Source organism: Hemitrygon akajei, chromosome 16 (genome assembly GCF_048418815.1).
Source record: "Hemitrygon akajei chromosome 16, sHemAka1.3, whole genome shotgun sequence".
In the NCBI taxonomy this organism is placed as follows: domain Eukaryota; kingdom Metazoa; phylum Chordata; class Chondrichthyes; order Myliobatiformes; family Dasyatidae; genus Hemitrygon; species Hemitrygon akajei.
Window position 1 is genome coordinate 19,238,038 of NC_133139.1, and position 21,797 is coordinate 19,259,834.

At 42.6% G+C, this 21,797-nt stretch overlaps 1 protein-coding gene across 1 annotated transcript in view; it reads right to left on the minus strand.

Annotated features, from left to right (window-relative positions):
- Positions 1 to 21,797, minus strand: part of apc2 (APC regulator of WNT signaling pathway 2) — a 246,097-nt gene that overhangs the window by 161,448 nt on the left and 62,852 nt on the right. The window contains exon 2 of the mRNA XM_073068331.1: positions 1,519 to 1,677. Within this exon, the coding sequence (XP_072924432.1) occupies positions 1,519 to 1,677 (159 nt within the window). The remainder of the gene's footprint in view (positions 1 to 1,518; positions 1,678 to 21,797) is intronic.

Here is a 21,797-nt window from a genome sequence, read left to right on the forward strand (position 1 = left end):
ACGGAGTAAACTGTGCACAGTATTCCAGGTGTGGCCTCACAAACATTCTACACAACTATAACAAAGCTTCTTTTTCTGAAACTCCAACTTCTTCACAATAAAGGTTAGAATTTCATTTGCCTTCTTAACTACATGGTGGACCTGCCTGCTATTTTTTTGTGATTCACGTACTAAAAACATATATTGTAGATCCTTCCAGACTTCACTCATTTCTCTCTATCCAATTAGGAAATAATCCATCTTTTGTTTCCTCTTAGTAAAGTGCATGGCACCACACTACTCTGCATAAGAGTCTCTTTGTCTCTTGGTTTAGGGCAGACATTCAAACACAAATCTCCTGGTGGCTCAGATGTTACATCTGTGCCTCTCTGTGGCCTGTTTGGTTGTACTGGGCACGAGGTGGAAATGGGACTGGGGTTCAACTGTGTAGTGACTCTGTTACTTCTGTCGACATTTCCGGGCCAGCAGGAGGCATGTACAGTGGAAGGAGAAAAGGGTTTCAAGTGAGAGGTGTCTGCAATCATTGGTCTCTGTTATTGTTACAGAGCATGTTAACAATCGGATTGACCTCCATTATAAAATCAGTTATAAATTGATCATTTGGTGATTGCAGGGGAAGAAATTGTTTTTTTAAATGCAAAAGGACAATTCTCTTATTTCCTATTTCTTCTACTCGCTATCCTTATTTTTTTAAAATCAGGTGTCATATACTACTCTTGAGGCAGCTACGTAATTAATCATTATTGGTGTGGGTTCCCACCCTATGCCCCAACCTTGGAATATGAGGAAGAGTGACAAGATCTTTTCCCCTGTTCCATATCTTCCAGGATCCTACTTCACTGTCTGTGAGCTATAGAGACCATGATCTCAGCAAATGGAATGCTCTAACCAGCTCTAGTGTCTCCAAGTTAAAGAAGTGAAAGTTCACATCTATAATGCAGGGAATGCAAGTGCAAGGAAGCAGGTGAGGTGAGGAGAAAGGGTCAGGCTAGGCTGTGCTACTCTCTGTGCTAACTGTGCATAGGTAGCTCAGTTCAATTCTCAGCCATGAGCAGCTTTCAGATGGTTAGACGGGGAGAGTTGATGGAAAAGGAAAGTAGAAACTGGGGAGAAAGAAGTTTTCAAATCACATCAAAAGTTACAAATCTCATACATGTCCTGCTGCTTGTCTAATGTGAACCACCAGCCAACATAGGAAACCTTGTGTTTCAATACCAATATTGAAAGTAGATGCCTTCTTAAGTTTTCATGATTAGGATAAAAAAAAATTTAAAACTATTTTCAACATCTTTGGTTATATAACAGCTACCCAATTTGCATAATAACTTCTGAAAGGGATGGAAATGAGTATCTGAATTCCTCTGAATGGCATTTCAATAGAATTATTACCTGGGTAATTTTCTAGCATCTGAACAATTTGTCCCTGCAAAGTCAACAGAACTGGCATTCAACATGTTTTTAGTGTATTTAAATTAAAACCCTTAAGGTTACCAAAGGACCAATTAACAAAGTCCTCACCTTCATGTCTGAAGTCTCCGTCTCCAGCTTTGATAGATGGCTGGAGTTGTCCTCCAACTCTCTCCGAAGGTGGGAGTTCTCCTTCCTCAGTGCCTCGACTTGCTTTACAAGGTGGTCGTAAGAAGATGTTGACCCAGACATCCTGAGTTCTTCCAAAACCTAACAGAGAAAACGTACTTGATAGTATCTTCAAAACAGAAATGAGGGGAACTGGGGAAAATAAACCCAATAACTTCACAGTTCATTTACACTAAAGCAACGGGATACATTTAGTGAAAATGGCACACCAGTCTGAGCAAAGGTGATTGTATATCATTCATATACTGTGACTATTCTGTTGGAAATGACTGAGATTTGCTTCATGCTCATAACGAACCTGCCTCCACTCATTGCAATTGGTTATGAAGATCACACTGCTTTGACTGGAAAATGTTGCTGTAGTTTGTTTGCTCTTTAAACAGAATGACTGGATTGATTTTGCTGCATAATAGACTGTATTCTGTGAGAAATATACTCAGTTCAAAATCCCATCCACAGACAAATATGGTATTGGTAATTAATATTCTGGTTATGAAAACAAAATGTTAGGAGCAAAATAGTCATCTAATTTAGACCATATGACATAGGAGCAGAATTAGGCCATTTGGACCATCTGCTCTGCCATTCCATTATGGTTAATTTATTATCCCTCTCAACCCCATTCTCCTGCCTTCTCCCCTTAACCTTTGACATCCTTACTAAACAAGAACTTATCAACCTCAACTTCAAGTATACACAATAACTTGGCCTCCACAGCCATTTGTGACAATGAACTCCATAGATCCACCACCCTCTGGCTAAAGAAATTTCTGGTCTTTTCTCTCCAAAAGGGGTGTCCTTCTAATCTGAGGCTGTGCCCTCTTCTGGTCCTAGACTCCCTCACTATAGGAGACATCTTCCCCACATCCACTCTATCTAGGCCTTTCAAGTTAATTTAATTCACACTGCTTGAATTTATAAATTGCAGACTTGCCTGCCATGAGCTGATTTTAGATCTAATAACTTTATTTTTTTGTCATTTACCCCCTACGTGAGGGAACTAACGTAGCAGTACAATCCAACAAGTCTTTTCCCAATCTGTAACATTCTCTGCTGTTTGACATGATGCTCATCACCAGGAGACCTAATCCGAACCTCTTTCAATATCCACAAATTGAAGTTTACAACGTCAGCCACTGAATGGTATAGGCAGTGAAAGTTTTGTTTATATTTGGAAAAACCTGAGGAACTCGAGGTTCTGCCTTGTTTCAAACCCTGAAGGTTTCGATTCAAAACATTGGTAAATCTGTTCCTCACAGATGCTGCTCGATCTGCTGAATTCCTACAGCAGATTATTTGTTATTCTAGGTTTCTGCATATGCATTCTTTTGTATCTCTTGGTTTATACTGCCTTCATTGGGGAAAGCTGATCACAACCTGGTTTTGTTACAGCCCAGATATAAATCAATTGTGATGAGGCATCCCACTACCACACGCTCTTTTAGGAAGTGGACTCCTGAAGCTGAACAGGCCCTGAGAGATTGCTTCGGTACTACTAACTGGGATGTACTGCAAGGGGGGCTCTGTGGGGGCGTTGAGGAGGTCACTGAATACACAACGGACTATATTAACTTTTGTGTGGATGCAGTTGTCCCTGTTAGAACTGTTCGCTGCTATCCCAATAATAAGCCCTGGATCACTAGTCACATCAAAGGCCTCCTAAACCAGAAGAAGAGGGCCTTTAAAGATGGTGATCGGTTGGAGCTTAAAAGAGTTCAGAAGGAACTCAGAGTACAGATAAGGGGGGCAAAGGAGCAGTATAGGAGGAAGCTAGAACAAAAGCTGCAGAAAAAAAGCATGAAGGAGGTGTGGGATGGGAGGAAGATCATCACCGGATGCGGTGCAAAGCGGGGGGCGAACATAAGTGGAGATGTGGAGAGAGCGAACCAGCTGAACAACTTCTTCAACAGGTTCGACAGCTCAATCTCATCCTCACCGCAGAAATCCACACCAGGCTTACTTCCCTCACAGGAAAATAGCCACTCACAGGAGACCTTGCCCACGCCCAGGATTAGGGCTGCACAGGTGGAAGGTCAACTGAGGAAGATCTGTACCAGCAAGGCGGCTGGACCGGATGGAGTTTCCCCACGATTACTGAGGGCCTGTGCGACTGAGCTGGGAGAACCACTACAGCGCATCTTCAACATGAGCCTGGAGCAGAGAAGAATACCCAGACAGTGGAAAACATCCTGTATTGTCCCGGTACCGAAGAAACCACAACCAAAGGAGTTGAATGACTTCAGACCTGTTGCCTTGACATCGCACGTTATGAAGACCATGGAGCGGCTGATAATACAGAATCTGAGGCCACAAACCAGGCACGCCCAGGATCCTCTTCAGTTCGCGTATAAGGAGAAGGTGGGAGTGGAGGATGCTATCACGTATTTGCTGCACAAATCACTCTCTCACCTAGAGGGGGTCAGTTGTGCTGTGAGGATTACATTCCTTGACTTCTCTAGTGCCTTTAACACCATCCAGCCCAAGATCTTAAGGCACAAACTAACGGAGATGGGAGTAGACTCTCACATGGTGGATTGGATAGTGGACTACTTGACAGATAGACCTCAGTATGTGCGGTTGGGAGACTGTAGGTCTGACACGGTGGTCAGCAGCACAGGGGCGCCGCAGGGAACCGTACTCTCTCCGGTCCTGTTCACCCTGTACACATCAGACTTCCAATATAACTCGGAGTCCTGCCATGTGCAGAAGTTCGCTGATGACACGGCCATAGTGGGGTGTGTCAGGAATGGACAGGAGGAGGAGTATAGGAAACTGATACAGGACTTTGTGATATGGTGCAACTCAAACTACCTGCGTCTCAATATCACCAAGACCAAGGAGATGGTGGTGGACTTTAGGAGATCTAGGCCTCATATGGAGCCAGTGATCATTAATGGAGAATGTGTGGAGCAGGTTAAGACCTACAAGTATCTGGGAGTACAGTTAGACGAGAAGCTAGACTGGACTGCCAACACAGATGCCTTGTGCGGGAAGGCACAGAGTCGACTGTACTTCCTAAGAAGGTTGGCGTCATTCAATGTCTGTAGTGAGATGCTGAAGATGTTCTATAGGTCAGTTGTGGAGAGCGCCCTCTTCTTTGTGGTGGCGTGTTGGGGAGAAAGCATTAAGAAGAGGGACGCCTCACGTCTTAATAAGCTGGTAAGGAAGGCGGGCTCTGTCGTGGGCAAAGTACTGGAGGGTTTAACATCGGTAGCTGAGCGAAGGGCGCTGAGTAGGCTACGGTCAATTATGGATAACTCTGAACATCCTCTACATAGCACCATCCAGAGACAGAGAAGCAGTTTCAGCGACAGGTTACTATCGATGCAATGCTCCTCAGACAGGATGAAGAGGTCAATACTCCCCAGTGCCATTAGGCTTTACAATTCTACCGCCAGGACCTAAGAACTTTTTAAAAGCTATTATTAATGCTTTTTGAGATAGTGATTTAGATGCATATCATATTTTTTACTGAGTTAAGTATTGTATGTAATTAGTTTTGCTACAACAAGTATATGGGACATTGGAAAAAAAAAGTTGAATTTCCCCATGGGGATGAATAAAGTATCTATCTATCTATCTATCTATCTATCTATCTATCTATCTATCTATTTGTTAATTTATCATGTCTGGGGCTATTGGAGACGGTGATGGCAGCTCTTTAGGCTCCTCAGCCAAAAATAGGAGATAATTTACCTGCCAGATGATATACTTCCTCCAAGAAGACCATAACCTTGTCGTGGTTTGGAGGCTTGCATGCTTCAATGGCCCAGAGAGATATGTTGGCTGGCGTAAGTGCCTTGTGCTTTGGATCTTGGTAGGGTCACCCATGCCAAACAGGTCAAAGGGTAGAAGCCAGACTAAGAGTGGTTCAGGGATTCAGCTCAGGGCTAACAACCCTGACTGGTAAAACAATATTGTTATGGAAACAGCAATGAAGAACCCTTTTACATCTGAGTGCAGTGGTATTCCTGAGTCTCCACCTGGGACTTGCATGACTGACAGTGGTGAAAACTGAGAGGAAGCAACTGACACGATGAAGGAAGCCCTGAACACCGCCAGAGATGGAGGACCTTCATTTTTGCTCTAATTCCTAATGGGGTAATGGGCAGTAAGTAAGATTGAACGAGTACTTACTGAGCCTCTGAGATTAGATGCACTTTACAATTGAAGTCAACGTGGGAATTGAAATATTCCAATGACATTTATTAGTACCAAAGCTACTTTGCAGAGCATTACATTTAAAAAATAGGCTAGTACAGTGAGGCCTGTAATACTGAAGCCCTTATCCAAATGAAACATGCGCCAAATGGAAAACCATTGCCTTTAACCGCTACAGAACATAAGCTGAAAGTTTAGCGGTTAGCAGATGATTTAAAGGGCCAACAACCTGGGTTTAATTCATAGTGCTGTCTGTAAGGAGTTTGTACGTTCTCCCAGTGAACGTGTGTGTTTCCTCTGATGTCCTGCTTTCCTCCCTCATTCCAAAGATGTACGGGTTAGTAAGTTCATTGGTCACATGGGTGGGTCTAAAGGTCCAGTTACCGTGCTGTGCCTCTAAATAAATATATCATACTAAACATGGCCTCTGCATATGAGACGCCTGCTCTCTCTCCACACCTGATGTTGCTTCTTTCAAAGATTTCTGAAGTGTTTTAAACTTGGTATGAAGTCATTTGCTTAAATAAGGCCACTTTAAGGACTGACTTTTTCTAATAACATCCCTAATCCCTGTAACTGCCACCAGTCTGAGTCACTTAGCTCCCTCCAGCTCTTGTCTTTTGGACAACCTTTAGTGACCACGTCTCACTATTAGCATCCGAGCTTTCAGCCATCCAATATGCTAAACTTTGCAAGTCCTTTCCAAGCCTCTTTGTGTCTCCTCTGCTTAGTTCTTCTTGGATGATCATTAAAAGTTACCCGTTTAGCATCCACCTCCTTCTGTTTTTCACTGATGACTTAAAATATGACAGAATGTGGAGCACCAAAGCTTGCCAGTTGTACATTTATTCTAGATTGCTAATTATGCTCGAGCCACATCTCCTCCTACTCCATTTATCAACTCACCCAGCTGTCTATACCACACCAAAGATGTTACAGAACTGTTACCCATTTTCTATTTAAAATTCTATGAAACAAAATGTCTTTGAAAGCTCAATTCATAAAAAATGATAGGGGACTACAAAAGTCAAGTTATCATAAAACCATAAGACATTAAGACATAGGAGCAGAACCAAGCTATCTGGCCCAATGAGTCTGCTCTGCCACTCCACCATGGCCAACACATCATTTATCTCAACCCCATTTCCTGCTTTCTCCCCATAACCACTGATGCCCTTACTAATCAAGAACCTATCAACCTCCACTTTAAGTATATCCGATGACTTGGCCTCTGCAGCTGTCCATTACAATGAATTCTACAGATCACCACCCTCTGGCTAAAGAAATTCCTCCTCATCCCAGTTCTAAAGGGATGCCCCCTTGTATTCTAAGGTTGTGCGCTCTAGTCCTAGACTCCCCCACATCCTCTCCACATCTGTTCTAAGTTTTTCAATATACAATAGGTTTTAATGAAATCCCCCCTCATTCATCATTTCAGAAGAATGACCTTTTCTTACCTATCCAATAGGTTAAAGAGGACTTTACTCTTTTCAATACCATACTGTGTATTTCCAAGATTTAATTTCAGATCTTCACTAAAAAAGGGGCAAAGGAAACAGAAACTATTTCAAGTTTTGTACCCCCAGATTACATGAGGAAGCTATGTTTTTCTGACCTGCGTCTTCAAAGGAAGTGGTTACTATTCGTGGTTACAGAAAGCTGCACTTTTCTATCATTGACACATTTATGGTTATCCTAGAAATTCTTTCATTCAGTAAAAAAAATTGCTGTACATCAAAAGGGCATGATCTATTCGGGAGGACTAGAATATAGACTGCTAGTACTTTATAAGGCATCAGTCAGACCACATGAGCAGCTTTGGGCCCCAGATCTAAGGAAGAATGTTCTGGCATTGGAGAAGTTTATGAACTCTATCCCAGTAATAAAAGGGTTAATGTATGAGAACTGTTGATGGCTATGGGTCAGTATGCATTGGAGTTTAAAAGAATCAGGCGATCACATTGAAATCTACTGAATATTGAAAGGCCTGGATAGAGCTGAAGAGAATATGTTTCTAACACTGTGAGAGTCTAAGACCAGAGGGCACAGCCTTAAAATAGAAGGACATCCCTTTAGAACAGAGACGAGGAGGAATTTCTTTGGCCAGAGGATGGTGAATCCTGTGGAATTCATTGCCACAGATGGCTGTGAATGCCACATCGTTGGGCTTAACTTAAAGCAGGAGGTTTATATGTTCTTGAAAATGGAGTTGAGAGGGAAAATAAATCAACCATGATCGACTGGCAGAACAGACTGATGGGCCGAATGGCCTAATTCTGCTACTGTGACTTATGGCCTTTAGCACAGGCTGCTGAAGTCTGATTTAAAATTTTTAAACGACTGCACTGTGTTTCATTAATTTATCATTCCAGGCGCCTGGGTTATCAAAGGACATGAATCATCTAATTGTTAACACTTTGCGGCGTGTGGGTGGTATTAAGTGTGAATTAGGTGTCATGTTATCTACATTACACCTACAACCACCTTCATAAAGATCTTCGAGAGGTTGGTCATGAGTGACCGGGATCCACTCCAATATGCCTACCGTCACAACAGGTCCACAGCAGATGCCATCTCACTGGCTCTTCACTCAGTTCTGGAACATCTGGGCAGTTTAGTTATTTTTGCACTTGCACGGTTTGTTGTCTTCTGCAATCCGGTTGATTTTTCATTGATCCTGTTATAGTTACTATTCTATAGATTTGCTGGATATGCCCACAGGAAAATTAATCATAGGGTTGTATATAGTGACATATATGTACTTTGATAATAAAATTTACTTTGAACTTTGAGGATAAATTCATCAGGATGTTCTCCATTGACTATGTTCTGTATTTAATATTTCAGTAATATTTGAGTAATCTTGTATAAATATTGTTTGATTATGTATTCTTGTTCATTACAAGTTATACATATGTAGAAATACATGAATTGCATACATTATCACACTATCACATGATACATGCACACCTTGCTTAAAGTAAACCCAAAGTTAGATCTGCATTTTGGACTTCCTTATCTTCCTTCGAATTAGTTTAACGTTTTTTAAAGTTACAAAACATAACAAACTGTAACTCAGCCTTCATCCCCTAAAACTAATCACTAAGCTCCAAGAATACCAGAGTGTTAACACCCCTACTTCTGTATATGATCAAAAGATGGAACTTGGAGAATGATGTATCACAGATTTATAAAGAACATCCAATACCTTTCATGGAGAATAATATGGCAAGTTTGAAATTAAACTATAGTGCTTTTATTGCTGTGTTCATCAAAGGTGAGCAAACTAGATTGCATTCCTGAGCCAACTCGTAAAATGTGGGAACGACTTCTGTGAAAGAGACCGTCCTTTTGCTGAAGATAATCATCACAGATTTCCCTCAGGCCCAATGAATCATGATGTTCAAGGTGACTATAAGGCCCACTGTAGACCTGATATCTCCAGTGTGTACTGGTCACCATAGCAACTACTAATAGTGCAACTCACCAACCTATATTAAAAAGAACAATGAGCAAAAATGCGATCACCATAAATGGTGGTTATACCTAACAGGGGTACATGGGTATAAACGAGAAATACTGAGGGATCAATATAATTTGCATATAAATAGGTGAGTGTTAGCTTTCTTCCTGCATTTTTCATGATCAGAAAATCAGTGAGGAAACTCAAATTACGCCAATAGTTTGAATGATCCATCCCACCCTCCAAATCACCCATCATGACTCCAGCTACGTGGATAAATAAAAATTAAAAATTAACTTTATTTGCCACATGTATATTGAAATATTACAACGAGCCCTTTACATCAATGGCCAACACAGTCCAAGAATGTGCAGCCCTCCGTGCCTCCGCCGCCAACGTAGCAGTGCCACAGCTTACTAACCGGTAGTTAACTTGGGACAGTGATGAAAGAAACGGAAACTCTCACACTTATGTTGTTCCTTTCACAGCCTCAGTTTGTTCCAGTGAGTCCAGTATTTTGGAATGTGGCTATGGGAGAACAGAGGCAGCAAATGGGTGCACAGCAAGATCCCATAAACCGCAAACCTGGTCATGATTGATGACTGAAGCTTAAGTATTGGCTGGGATGTCAGGAAGGAATTTCTTCTTCTTAATTATCGGTGCCTAAGAAGAACATGGTAACCTGCCTCAGTGACTATCATCCAGTAGCACTTACATCCACAGTGATGAGAGGATGATGAAGAAACATATCAACTCCTGCCTGAGAAACAACTTGGATCTGCTCCAGTTTATCTACCAGCACAACAGGTCCACAACAGATGCCATCTCATTGGCTCTTCCCTCAACCCTGGAACATCTGGACAGCAAAGATGCATCCATCAGGATGCTCTTTATCGACTACAGTTCAGAATGCAGTACCATCATCTCCTCAAGACTAATCAATAAGAATCAAAACTTTGGTCTCAATATATCCTTATGTAATTGGATCTTCGATTTCCTCACTTGCAGACACCAATCCATTTGGATTAGCAAAGCATCTCCTCCACAATCTCCATCTGCACGGGTGCACAACAAGGCCCAACGCTTATTCCCCTGCTCTACTCTACACTTAATACTGTGTGCTAAGCACAGCTCCAATGCCACATTAAGTTTGCTGATGACAACACTATCATAGGCCAAATCAAAGGTGGTGATGAATCAGCACACAGGAGGGAGGTTGAGAGGGGCCACAACAACAACTTCTAATTGTCTCAAACAATAACTTCAATGTCAGAAAGACCAAGGAGCTGACTATTGACTTCAGGAGGAGGTGACTGGAGGTCCATGGGACAGTCCTCATCGAGGGATCAGAGATGGAGAGGATGAGCAACTTTAAATTCCTTGTTGTTAATCATTTCAGAGGACCTGTCCTGAGCCCAGCACATGAGTGCAATTATGTAGAAAACACAGCAGTGTCTCTGCTTCCTTAGGAGCTTGCAAAGATTTGGCATGACATCTAAAACTTTGACTAACTTCTCTAGGTGTGTGGTGATGAGTATATAGACTGGCTGCATCTCGGCCTGTTATGGAAACGCCAATGCCCTTGAATGGAAAATCCAACAAAAAATAGTGGATGTAACCCAGCCCGTCACAGGTAAAGCCCTCCCCTCCAGTGAGCACATCTATGAAGCACTGTCGCAGGAACGCTGCAACCTGGTCATCTCTGAGTCTGAGGTACGCAGATGTTTCCAACGAGTGGACAGCCGCAAGACTGCGGGACCGGACAGCATCCTAGGGCAAGTACTCAGGATGTGCGCAGCACAACTGGCAGGTGTGTTTACTGAAATTTTTAATCTCTCTCTCTCCCAGTGTAGAGTGCCGTCCTGCTTCAAATTATCCACCATTGCCCCTGTACCAAAAAAACAAAGTAGCATGCCTGAATGACTGGCATCCTGTCACACTCCCCTCAAAAAATAAGCAAATGCTTTGAGAGGCTGGTCAAGGACAACATTTGCAGCTTGCTACCGCCCAAAATGGACCCTTAAAATTCACCTACCTACACAATCGAACGACAGATGACGCAATAGCCACTGCTCTACATACCGTCCTTACACATCTGGAGAAGAAGGATGCTTATTTGAGAATGCTGCTCTTGGACTACAGATAGATAGATAGATAGATAGATACTTTATTCATCCCCATGGGGAAATTCAACATTTTTTCCAATGTCCCATACACTTGTTGTAGCAAAAACTCATTACATACAATACTTAACTCAGTAATAATATGATATGCATCTAAATCACTAACTCAAAAAGCATTAATAATAGCTTAAAAAAAAAAGTTCTTAGGTCCTGGCAGTTGAATTGTAAAGCCTAATGGCATTGGGGAGTATTGACCTCTTCATCCTGTCTGAGGAGCATTGCATCGACAGTAACCTGTCGCTGAAACTGCTTCTCTGTCTCTGGATGGTGCTATGTAGAGGGTGCTATGTACAGTTCAGCATTCAACACCACAGTTCCATCCAGGCTCGACAAGAAGTTCAAAGACCTCAGCCTTAACCCTTGGGCAGCTGGATCCTGGACTTCCTGTCAGATTGCCAGCAGGTTGTAAGAGTGGGCTCCCTCACCTCCAACCCTTTGACTCTCAATACAGAAGCCCCTCAGGGCTGTGTACTGAGTCCCCTACTTTACTCCCTGTATACCCATGATTGTATCGCCACCCACAGCTCTAGTCTGCTAATTAAATTTGCCGACGACCCTACAATGATTGGCCTTATCTCAAGCAATAACGAGGTGACCTACAGGGAAGAAGTCATCTCTCTGACACAGTGGTGTCAAGACAACAACCTCTCCCTCAATGTTGCAAAAACAAAGGAGCTGGTTGTGGATTACAGGAGGAGTGGGGACAGGCTAACCTATATTGACATCCATGGATCTGGGGTTGAGAGGGTAAACAGCTTCAAGTTCCTCAGTATCCACATCACCGAGGACCTCACGTGATCTGTACACAACAGCTGTGTGTTGAAAATGGTACAACAGCGCCTCTTTCACCTCAAATGGTTGAGGAAGTTTGGTATGGGCCCCCAGATCCTAAGAACTTTCTACAGGGGCACAACTGAGAGCATCCTGACTGGCTGCATCACTGCCTGGTATGGGAACTGTACCTGCCCCCAATCGCAGGACTCTGCAGAGAGTGGTGCGGACAGCCCAGTGCATCTGAAGTGAACTTCCCATGATTCAGGACATTTACAAAGGCAGGTGTGTAAAAACAGCCCGTAGAATCATTGGGGACCCAAACCATCCTAACCACAATCTATTCCAGCTGCTACCATCTGGGAAGTGGTACCGCAGCATAAAAGCTAGGACCAACAGGCTCTGGGGACAGCTTCTTCCACCAGGCTGTCTGACTGATGAACTCACGCTGATTTGAGTGTACCCTATATTACATTGACTGTTCTATTTATTATAAATTACTATGATTGCACATGGCACATTTAGATGGAGATGTAATGTAAAGATTTTTACTTCTCATGTATGTGAAGGACATAAGAAATAAAGCCAATTCAATTCAATTCTATTCAATTCCAATTCTATTCATTATCAGGGACCCCCACCACCCAGGTCACGCTCTCTTCTTGCTGCTGCCATCAGGAAGAAGGCACAGAGACCGCCGGACTCACACCGCCAGGTTCCAGAACAGTAATTACCTGTCAACCATCACGCTCTTGAACCGAAGGGGATAACTTCACTCTAGATCACATTTCCCATCACCGAAATGTTCCCACAACAAATGGACTCACTTTCAAGGACTGTTCATCTCATGTTCTCAATATTTATTTATTATTAATATTATTTCAGAGTTGTATATGGTCTCAGGGTTATATATGGTGACATACTGTATATGTACTTACATAATAAATTTACTTAGAACTTTGAAAATATTTCTTATATCCTACTAAGGATGCAGATGTTTATAATCAGCAGGTATTAAAAATTACAAGGGTAACAATGAGCCATAATGACAACTGACAAACCTGAGTCAATTAAATCTTTCTCCTCCTTTCCCACTAATTTAATTAGTAGGGATTTGAAGACAGTTTGCACATTCCTCTCAGACCATGAGTCACCAGAATATATTGTCATCTGAGGTTTTAGCCAGATCCTTGGTAACGAGAAGGACCTTCTTCCAGTCCTTTCTTAGCTTTCGAGGTCAGAACATTGTATTCTTTATTGGCTGGGTAAGTGTCTTCGGGTATTATGAAAAATGGAAGACAAGTGCAAGAATTTTGATCTCTAGAAACAATCATTTCAGAGTTTGATTCCTATTGGTAAAAAGGCACTCACAAATACATGTAGGGAAGGAAATTATTTCAGAAATTATGAAAATCTGTAATTCTCTTGAGTAAAAGCTGTTTTTATTTATTTATAGAATGTAATTGTCTCCAACAAAACAAACATGTATCACTTCTAGTCTCTGCGTGGGACTATTCTTGAGGGAATTCAAGAGGAGATTCAAGACATACCGGAGGTCAAAACCCGGAGGTTGAAGACCAAAGTCAGTGAGCCCAGAAGTCAAAGCCAATGTCGACATGTCCAGAAATCGGAGGTCTGATGTCTGAGGGTCCAGCCAGAAACAACACTCCCTCCACTCCCCCTGTCGGAAAGACCAGAAGTCAAAACCTGATGGGCAAGGTCCCTGGGTCGACGAGTCTGAAAGTCAGAGGCCCAACGTTTACGAGTCTGTGAGTCCATGACAGGTTGGAGGCCTGGAGGCAGACTACTCCGGGGCTGAAGACCTGTCTGTGCGTGTGAGTGGGAGGAAGAACAGCTTTGCTGTTGTTGTTATTTTTTGTTGCTGTTAGATAGATAGATAGATAGATAGATAGATACTTTATTCATCCCCATGGGGAAATTCAACATTTTTTCCAATGTCCCATACACTTGTTGTACATACAATACTTAACTCAGTAATAATATGATATGCTTCTAAATCACTAACTCAAAAAGCATTAATAATAGCTTTAAAAAAAAAAGTTCTTAAGTCCTGGCAGTTGAATTGTAAAGCCTAATGGCATTGGGGAGTATTGACCTCTTCATCCTGTCTGAGGAGCATTGCATCGACAGTAACCTGTCGCTGAAACTGCTTCTCTGTCTCTGGATGGTGCTATGTAGAGGATGTTCAGGGTTTTCCATAATTGACTGTAGCCTACTCAGCGCCCTTCGCTCAGCTACCGATGTTAAACTCTCCAGTACTTTGCCCACGACAGAGCCCGCCTTCCTTATCAGCTTATTAAGACGTGAGGCGTCCTTCTTCTTAATGCTTCCTCCCCAACACGCCACCACAAAGAAGAGGGCGCTCTCAACAACTGACCTATAGAACATCATCAGCATCTCACTGCAGACATTGAATGACGCCAACCTTCTAAGGAAGTACAGTCGACTCTGTGCCTTCCTGCACAAGGCATCTGTGTTGGCAGTCCAGTCTAGCTTCTCGTCCAACTGTACTCCCAGATACTTGTAGGTCTTAACCTGCTCCACACATTCTCCATTAATGATCACTGGCTCCATATGAGGCCTAGATCTCCTAAAGTCCACCACCATCTCCTTGGTCTTGGTGACATTGAGACGCAGGTAGTTTGAGTTGCACCATATCACAAAGCCTTGTATCAGTTTCCTATACTCCACCTCCTGTCCATTCCTGACACACCCCACTATGGCCGTGTCATCAGCGAACTTCTGCACATGGCAGGACTCCGAGTTATATTGGAAGTCAGATGTGTACAGGGTGAACAGGACCGGAGAGAGTACGGTTCCCTGTGGCGCTCCTGTGCTGCTGACCACTGTGTCAGACCTACAGTCTCCCAACCGCACATACTGAGGTCTATCTGTCAAGTAGTCCACTATCCAATCCACCATGTGAGAGTCTACTCCCATCTCCGTTAGTTTGTGCTTTAAGATCTTGGGCTGGATGGTGTTAAAGGCACTAGAGAAGTCAAGGAATGTAATCCTCACAGCACAACTGACCCCATCTAGGTGAGAGAGTGATTTGTGCAGCAAATACGTGATAGCATCCTCCACTCCCACCTTCTCCTTATACGCAAACTGAAGCGGATCCCGGGCGTGCCTGGTTTGTGGCCTCAGATTCTGTATTATCAGCCGCTCCATGGTCTTCATCACGTGCGACGTCAAGGCAACAGGTCTGAAGTCATTCAACTCCTTTGGTTGTGGTTTCTTCGGTACCGGTTGTTATGTTCAGCTGATGTTATTCAGCTGAACGTTGTGGGCATGCTCTGTCGGTGCTGGAATATGTGGCAGCACTTGTGGGCTGCCCCCAGCACACCGTCAGGTTGTGCTGATTGTTTACGCAAGCGACACATTTGATTGCAACAGACACAAAATGCTGGAGGAACTCAGCAGGTCGGGCGGCATCTATGGAAATGAATAAACAGTCGACGTTTCGGGCCGAGACCCCTCTTCAGGACTGGGATGGAAGGGAGAAGACACCAGGATAAAGAGGCTGGGGGAGGAGAAGGAGGATAGCTAGCAGGTGATAGGTGAAGCCAGGTAGAGTGGAAAGGTAAAGAGCTGGAGAGGAAGGAATCTGATAGGAGAGGGGACCATAGAAGAAAGGGAAGGAGGAGGGGACCCGGGGGAACTGATAAGCAGGTAAGAAAAGGTAAGAGGCCACAGTGGGCAATAGAAGGGGGGGAATTTTCTTCACTGGAAGGACAAGTTGATATTCATGCCATCAGGTTGGAGGGCATCCAGATGAAATATAAGGTGTTGCTCCTCCACCCTAAGGGTGGCCCCACCCTAGCACAAGAGGAGGCTGTGGACCAAAACGTTGGAATGAGAATGAGAATCGGAATTAAACTGGGAAGTTCCACTTTTGGCGGATGGAGCGGAGGTACTCAACGAAGCAGCCTCCCATTTTACGACGGGTCTCACCAATGTAGAGGAGGTCCCACCGGGAGTGCCAGACACAATGGACGATCCCAGCAGACATACATTTCATTGTATGTTTTGATGTATATGCGATAACTAATTGAGTCTGGATCGGAATTAATCATACTTCCATTGTCACATATAGACCAGACCAGATAAACCTGGCAGTTTCCCATCCCTACAAGCGATTAGGGAACCAACTGTGCTGATTTAATTAGTTAGAGCTTTATTATCATTGCTGAGGATAACGGGATTTCTGTACTACTCCATTCAGTGCAAAACACCATACTGGCAATTACTAAAAACACAATGACTCAATTTAAAATAACGTCTGAGTTATTTAGAATCAAAAACAAAAAGCTCTAAAATTAACAGAGAGTGGCTGCCCCATTGAAGCATTGCACATAAAATTATAAAATACAATATTAACTATAAAATAGCATAAATAATTAAAGTTGAAATTTTTATTAAAAATGCTCTGAAATCAAAGCAAGGTAGCTGCCCCTGTTGAACCCAAATATTGCACATGCCCATGTATTGCACTTAGAAATTGTCCATAGTGCCTCTGGACTAGAACTAGAGGACATTGCCTCAAGATTCAGGGGAGAAGATTTAGCATGGAGATGAGGGGAAACTGTTTTTCCCAAAGAGTGGTGAATCTGTGGAATTCTCTGCCCAGGGAAGCAGTTGACACTTCCTCACTAAATATATTTAAGAAACAGTTAGACAGGTTTTTACATAATAAGAGGATTAAGGGTTATGGAGAAAAGGCAGGTAGATGGAGCTGAGTTTACGATCGGATTAGCCATGATCTTATTGAATGGCGGGGCAGGTTCGATGGGCCAGATGGCCTACTCCTGCTCTTATGTTCTTATTGACTGTCGGGGGGGGGGGGGGGAGTGCGGGTGGAATAGTTCAGTTGTATAACAGCCCTGGGGGAAACGACTCTTTTCCAGTATAGATGTCCATGCAGAGATGTTTATTTCCTGCCGGACGATAGGAGATTGAACAGGTGATAACTGGGGTGGGATGAGCCCATCACGAATTTGCGAGCCCACGGTAGTCAGCATGAGAGGTAGCCATTGTTAGTTGCGGTAGTTGTGTTCCAGTGATGTTCTGTGCAGTCCTGATCATATTGGAGTATAAAAGTTGCATTGTTTGCTGTGTAACCAAAACTATGTAGTCAGCTTTGAGTTTGCTATTTGCTATGCATGTATCCAATTTAGTAGGAGAATGAAATCCTAAGAATGTAGAAGATAATGGGGTGTTAATGAGAGGCTAGCTAAGAGATGTAGATTATTATGGTGTGTTAATGAGAGGTAGCTAAGAGATGTAGATTAGAACATGATTAAGTCAATGGGTAGAAACAATAGTGGCGGATGTACTTGTGATACGCAACTGTAGACCGATTGGATATGCTAATGCAACTAAACCAGGAGATTGCTATAAAAAATGCTATGTACAAGGATCGGTGGGCAATCAGCGACTAGCTCAATGACTGTCTCAGCTTTGATTTGCAAATTAAAGTTTAAACCTTCTTGAAGAGAGCCGTTTGTGGGGCATGAGAAACCACAACAATCACTCGTTGAAGAGATTTTTGGTCAATCTTGTGTACCATGCAGTAGGTCAGTATGCTCTCAATTACACATCAATCCTACAGTTCCACAGTCACTATTACCAACACCAGTACTTTTCATATATTAAAGGCTATATTTCATTATGAGCTTGAGAAGAATTGGTATGTCACCAAAGACGCTTGCAATTTCCTACAGATGTACCATGGAGAGCATTCTAACTGGTTACACCACTATCTGGTATGGAGGGGGCACTGCACAGTATCAGAAGAAGCTGGAGAAAGTTGTGAACTCAGTCATCGTGGGCACTAGCCTCCCCAGCATCCAGGCCACCTTCAAAAGGCGATGTTTCACAAAAGCAGCATCCATCATTAAGGACCCTCATCAGCCGAGACATGCCCTGTTCTCATTGCTACCATCAGGGTGGAGGTACGGGAACCTGAAGGCACAGACCCTACATTTCAGACATAGCTTCTTCCCCACTGTCATCAAATTTCTGAAAGGACATTGAACCCATGGACACTACCTCAGTATTTTCCCCTCTCTTTTTGTACTACTTATTTAATTTAACTTTCTTTTTTATATCTTATTTTAACGTACAGATTTTATTATTATGCATTGCAATTTACTGCTACTGCAAAAACTACATATTTCACAACATACAGAATGCCATTAATCCTGAGTCTGGTTCTGAAATTGATTTTAAATTCCACACAGCTAGCATGGTAGGATTTAAACTCTCCTTTCTGGACTGCTAATCCACTACTTAAAAGTTGGTGGCTATTTATAACAAAAGTTGAAATTAGAACAACGTGATAAAATGGTGTTAGCTGTTAAGAAAGTAGAGGGAAAACAACTATCTACATTTGAAATACTAATCAGACGTAATCTAACTTAATGGCAGAACAAGCTCATGTAGCTGAGTCTTAAATCTCAGGGAACGGTAGACTGCACCATGCTTAATGTTTGATTATGTGACTACTGCCATCTGTTTGAAACATTTCCAACATCTGATGGAAGACAAATTACCTACAAAGCAATTCAAATGTTGCTTTTCGTCTGCTGCTAGTTATCCAAGTATTATACTTCCAGACTACACCACCCAAGAAAGGCTGAATGAGAAGAGAAAGGTAAAATTCTCTTACTTTTCAGTATAATCCAGCAATACTGTAAATCACAAACACAAGAAAATCTGCAGATGCTGGAAATCCAGGGGGACACACACAAAATGCCGGAGGAATTAGGTAGGTCAGGCAGCATCTATAGAAAAGAGTAAACATCGACTGGTAACTCATTTCCATAGATGCTGTCTGACCTGCTGCATTCCTCCAGCATTTTGTGTGTTATGTCTTGAAAATCTGATTTCTTTCCTGTCAAATTTATACCAGAAGGAAGTGTCATACAGAGTAAATTAGAGTTAATACATCCAATTTATACAAATTGCTGCCAAATGCCAATTTCTTGTCATATAATAAGCTGTGATTCAATTAAACAGAAGGGATTCAAGCCTGACTGGAAGTATCCAATCTCTCCACGAAGCGTTGTTAGGATTTCTCTGCCAGTGCATGTACAGCACTACATTAACTTCACCCAATCCAAAACAGATCTCCTGCCTACTTTCTACCACTCTTCATTACTTTGGATCTATACGGTAATACCGGATATTGGACCTATACCATTAGTGGTTAGTGCAACGCTATTACAAGTCAGGGCACTGGAGTTCAGAGTTCAGTTCCAGCATCCTCTGTAAGAGTTTGTACGTTCTTCCTGTGAGCATGTGGGTTTCCTCCCACAGTCCAAAGGTGTAGCGGTTAGTAGTTAAATTGACCTGTGATGGGGCAAGGGTTAAAATTCGGGGGTTGCTCAATGGCGTGGCTCATTGGGCCATTGCTATTCAACGCTGTATCTCTAAATAAAATAAAATAAAGCAAATACAGATGACCACTCAGCCCAGTGTCTGCGCTAAAGTACATATGTAATTTTTTTCTGTCCTTGACCACCTCCTCCACCTTATTTACCTCACTCATCTCAACAGTGAACTGATTCCAAAAAACAATATAGACTCAGTTTCAAATATTCTACAACTCATGTTTTCAATATTATTTATTATTTATTTATTATTTGGGGGGGGGTTTTTTGCATGTGCACAATTTATCTCATTTTGCATGTTGGTTGTTTGCCTCTCTTTGTTCATGTGTAGTTTTTCATTGATTCTATTGTACTTCATTGTACCTACCATGAATCCCCACCAGAAAATGGATCTCAGGGTTGAATATGGTGACATATACGTACTTGATAATAAATTTATTTTGAACTTTCAACTTGAATTTTATTTCACGCTGTCTGTCTATCATGCATCCTCCATCCCTTAACACCACTGCTGAACAAACCAAAGGCTCAACGTGGTGTCAGTTCTCTGTAATCTTCGCCCCATGTCTTCTTGTTGGGATAAAACTAGCTCCAGTTTTCCAAAGCTTTCTTACGGATAACTGGTTTTGCAACAGTCTGAAAGCAAAAGCTTGACGTGCATTAAAGTCAAAAATTGGTGAGAGAAGGGATCATCATAACTTAGAGTAGCAGTTAGCATATCACGATTACAGCGCCAGTCACCTGGGCTTAATTCTGCCACTGTCTGTAAGGAGTTTCTACGTTCTCCCTGTTCACTCCCGCATTCCAAAGATATATGGGTTAGCAGGTTAATTGGTCACCTGAGTGTAATTCGGCAGCACAGGCTTATTGGACTGAAGGGCCTGTTACAATGCTGTATCTCGAGATAAAAGATGGAATAAAAAATAAATTAGAAGGCATTTGGAAACTGAAGTGAAGGATAAAGGAAGTACTGGAAAGGGAACCAGAGAAGCAAAGGGACTGGGGGAAGAAGTTCCATTGAGGAGACACAAAGAAAATTTTCTGGGAGTGGGACAGGCCGTTGACGGTGAGAAGGATTTAAAAACCAAGAGTGTTGAGGGAAAGCTCGACAAGGACAGAAGAAGGTGAGAGAGAGGGGCTTAACGAAGGACAAAACTGAGCCACGGGATGTTTGGTTGAATTGACCTTTGCAGATGGACGAATAGAAGAATAGAAGGAGAACCATGAGTTGGGTGAGACTACAACTAGAGGTCATGGGTTAAGGCTAAAAGGTGAAATGTTTAAGGGGAACATGAGGGGAAACCTTCACTCAGAGAGCGGTGAGAGTGTGGAATGAGCTACCAGTGCAAGTGGTAGATGTGATTTAGATTTCAACATTCAAGAGGTTTAGATAGGTACATGAACGGAAACGATATGGAGGCTATGGTCCGAGTGCAGTTCTAATGGACTAGGCTGGTTAAATGGTTCAGCATGGATTGGATGAGCCAAAGGGCCTGTTTCTGTGCTTTAGTTTTCTCTGACTCTATAAAGAAGTTTTGATGACATATGTGAGCAAAAAGTGATAACCAATATTGCATAATTATAAATCAGTTGCCTTGATAATCAGGTTGCTAAGACTGACTGATTCTTCCAGAGGTTTGCCATGGGAACCTGTGTGTTAATTGGAAACAGCAGAGACTTGGCAAGAGGAATAGTCATCTCCCATCCAGCTGGCAAATGTTATGGTTTCTCTACCACAATGAAGCATGGGCCTCTAAGGAGTGTTGTAGAAAAACAGGACCTTGGACTACAAATGTATGGTTCCCTAAAAATGGAGTCATGAAAGACAGAGTGGTGAAGAAACATTATGATGTGCAGGGGGTCGTCAGTCAGGGCAGTGAGTATGAATGTTTGAGGGTCATGGTGCAGTTGTACAAGACGGTGGTGGAGCCACACTTGAAGTATGATGTTCAGCTTTGTTCACCCTGCTATAGGAAATATGTTATTAAACTAGAAAGAGTGAAGAAAACATTTACAAGACTGTTGCTAGGACCTGAAGGGCTGAGTTATAGGGAGAGATTGGACGGGTTATGACTTGTTTTCATGGAGCATAGGAGACTGAGAGATGATCTTATAAAGGTGTCAATACTCATGAGGGTCGTTGGTAAGGCGAATGCATTGTCTTTTTCACCGAGCTGAGAAATCAAGAACTGGAGGGCATAGGTTTAA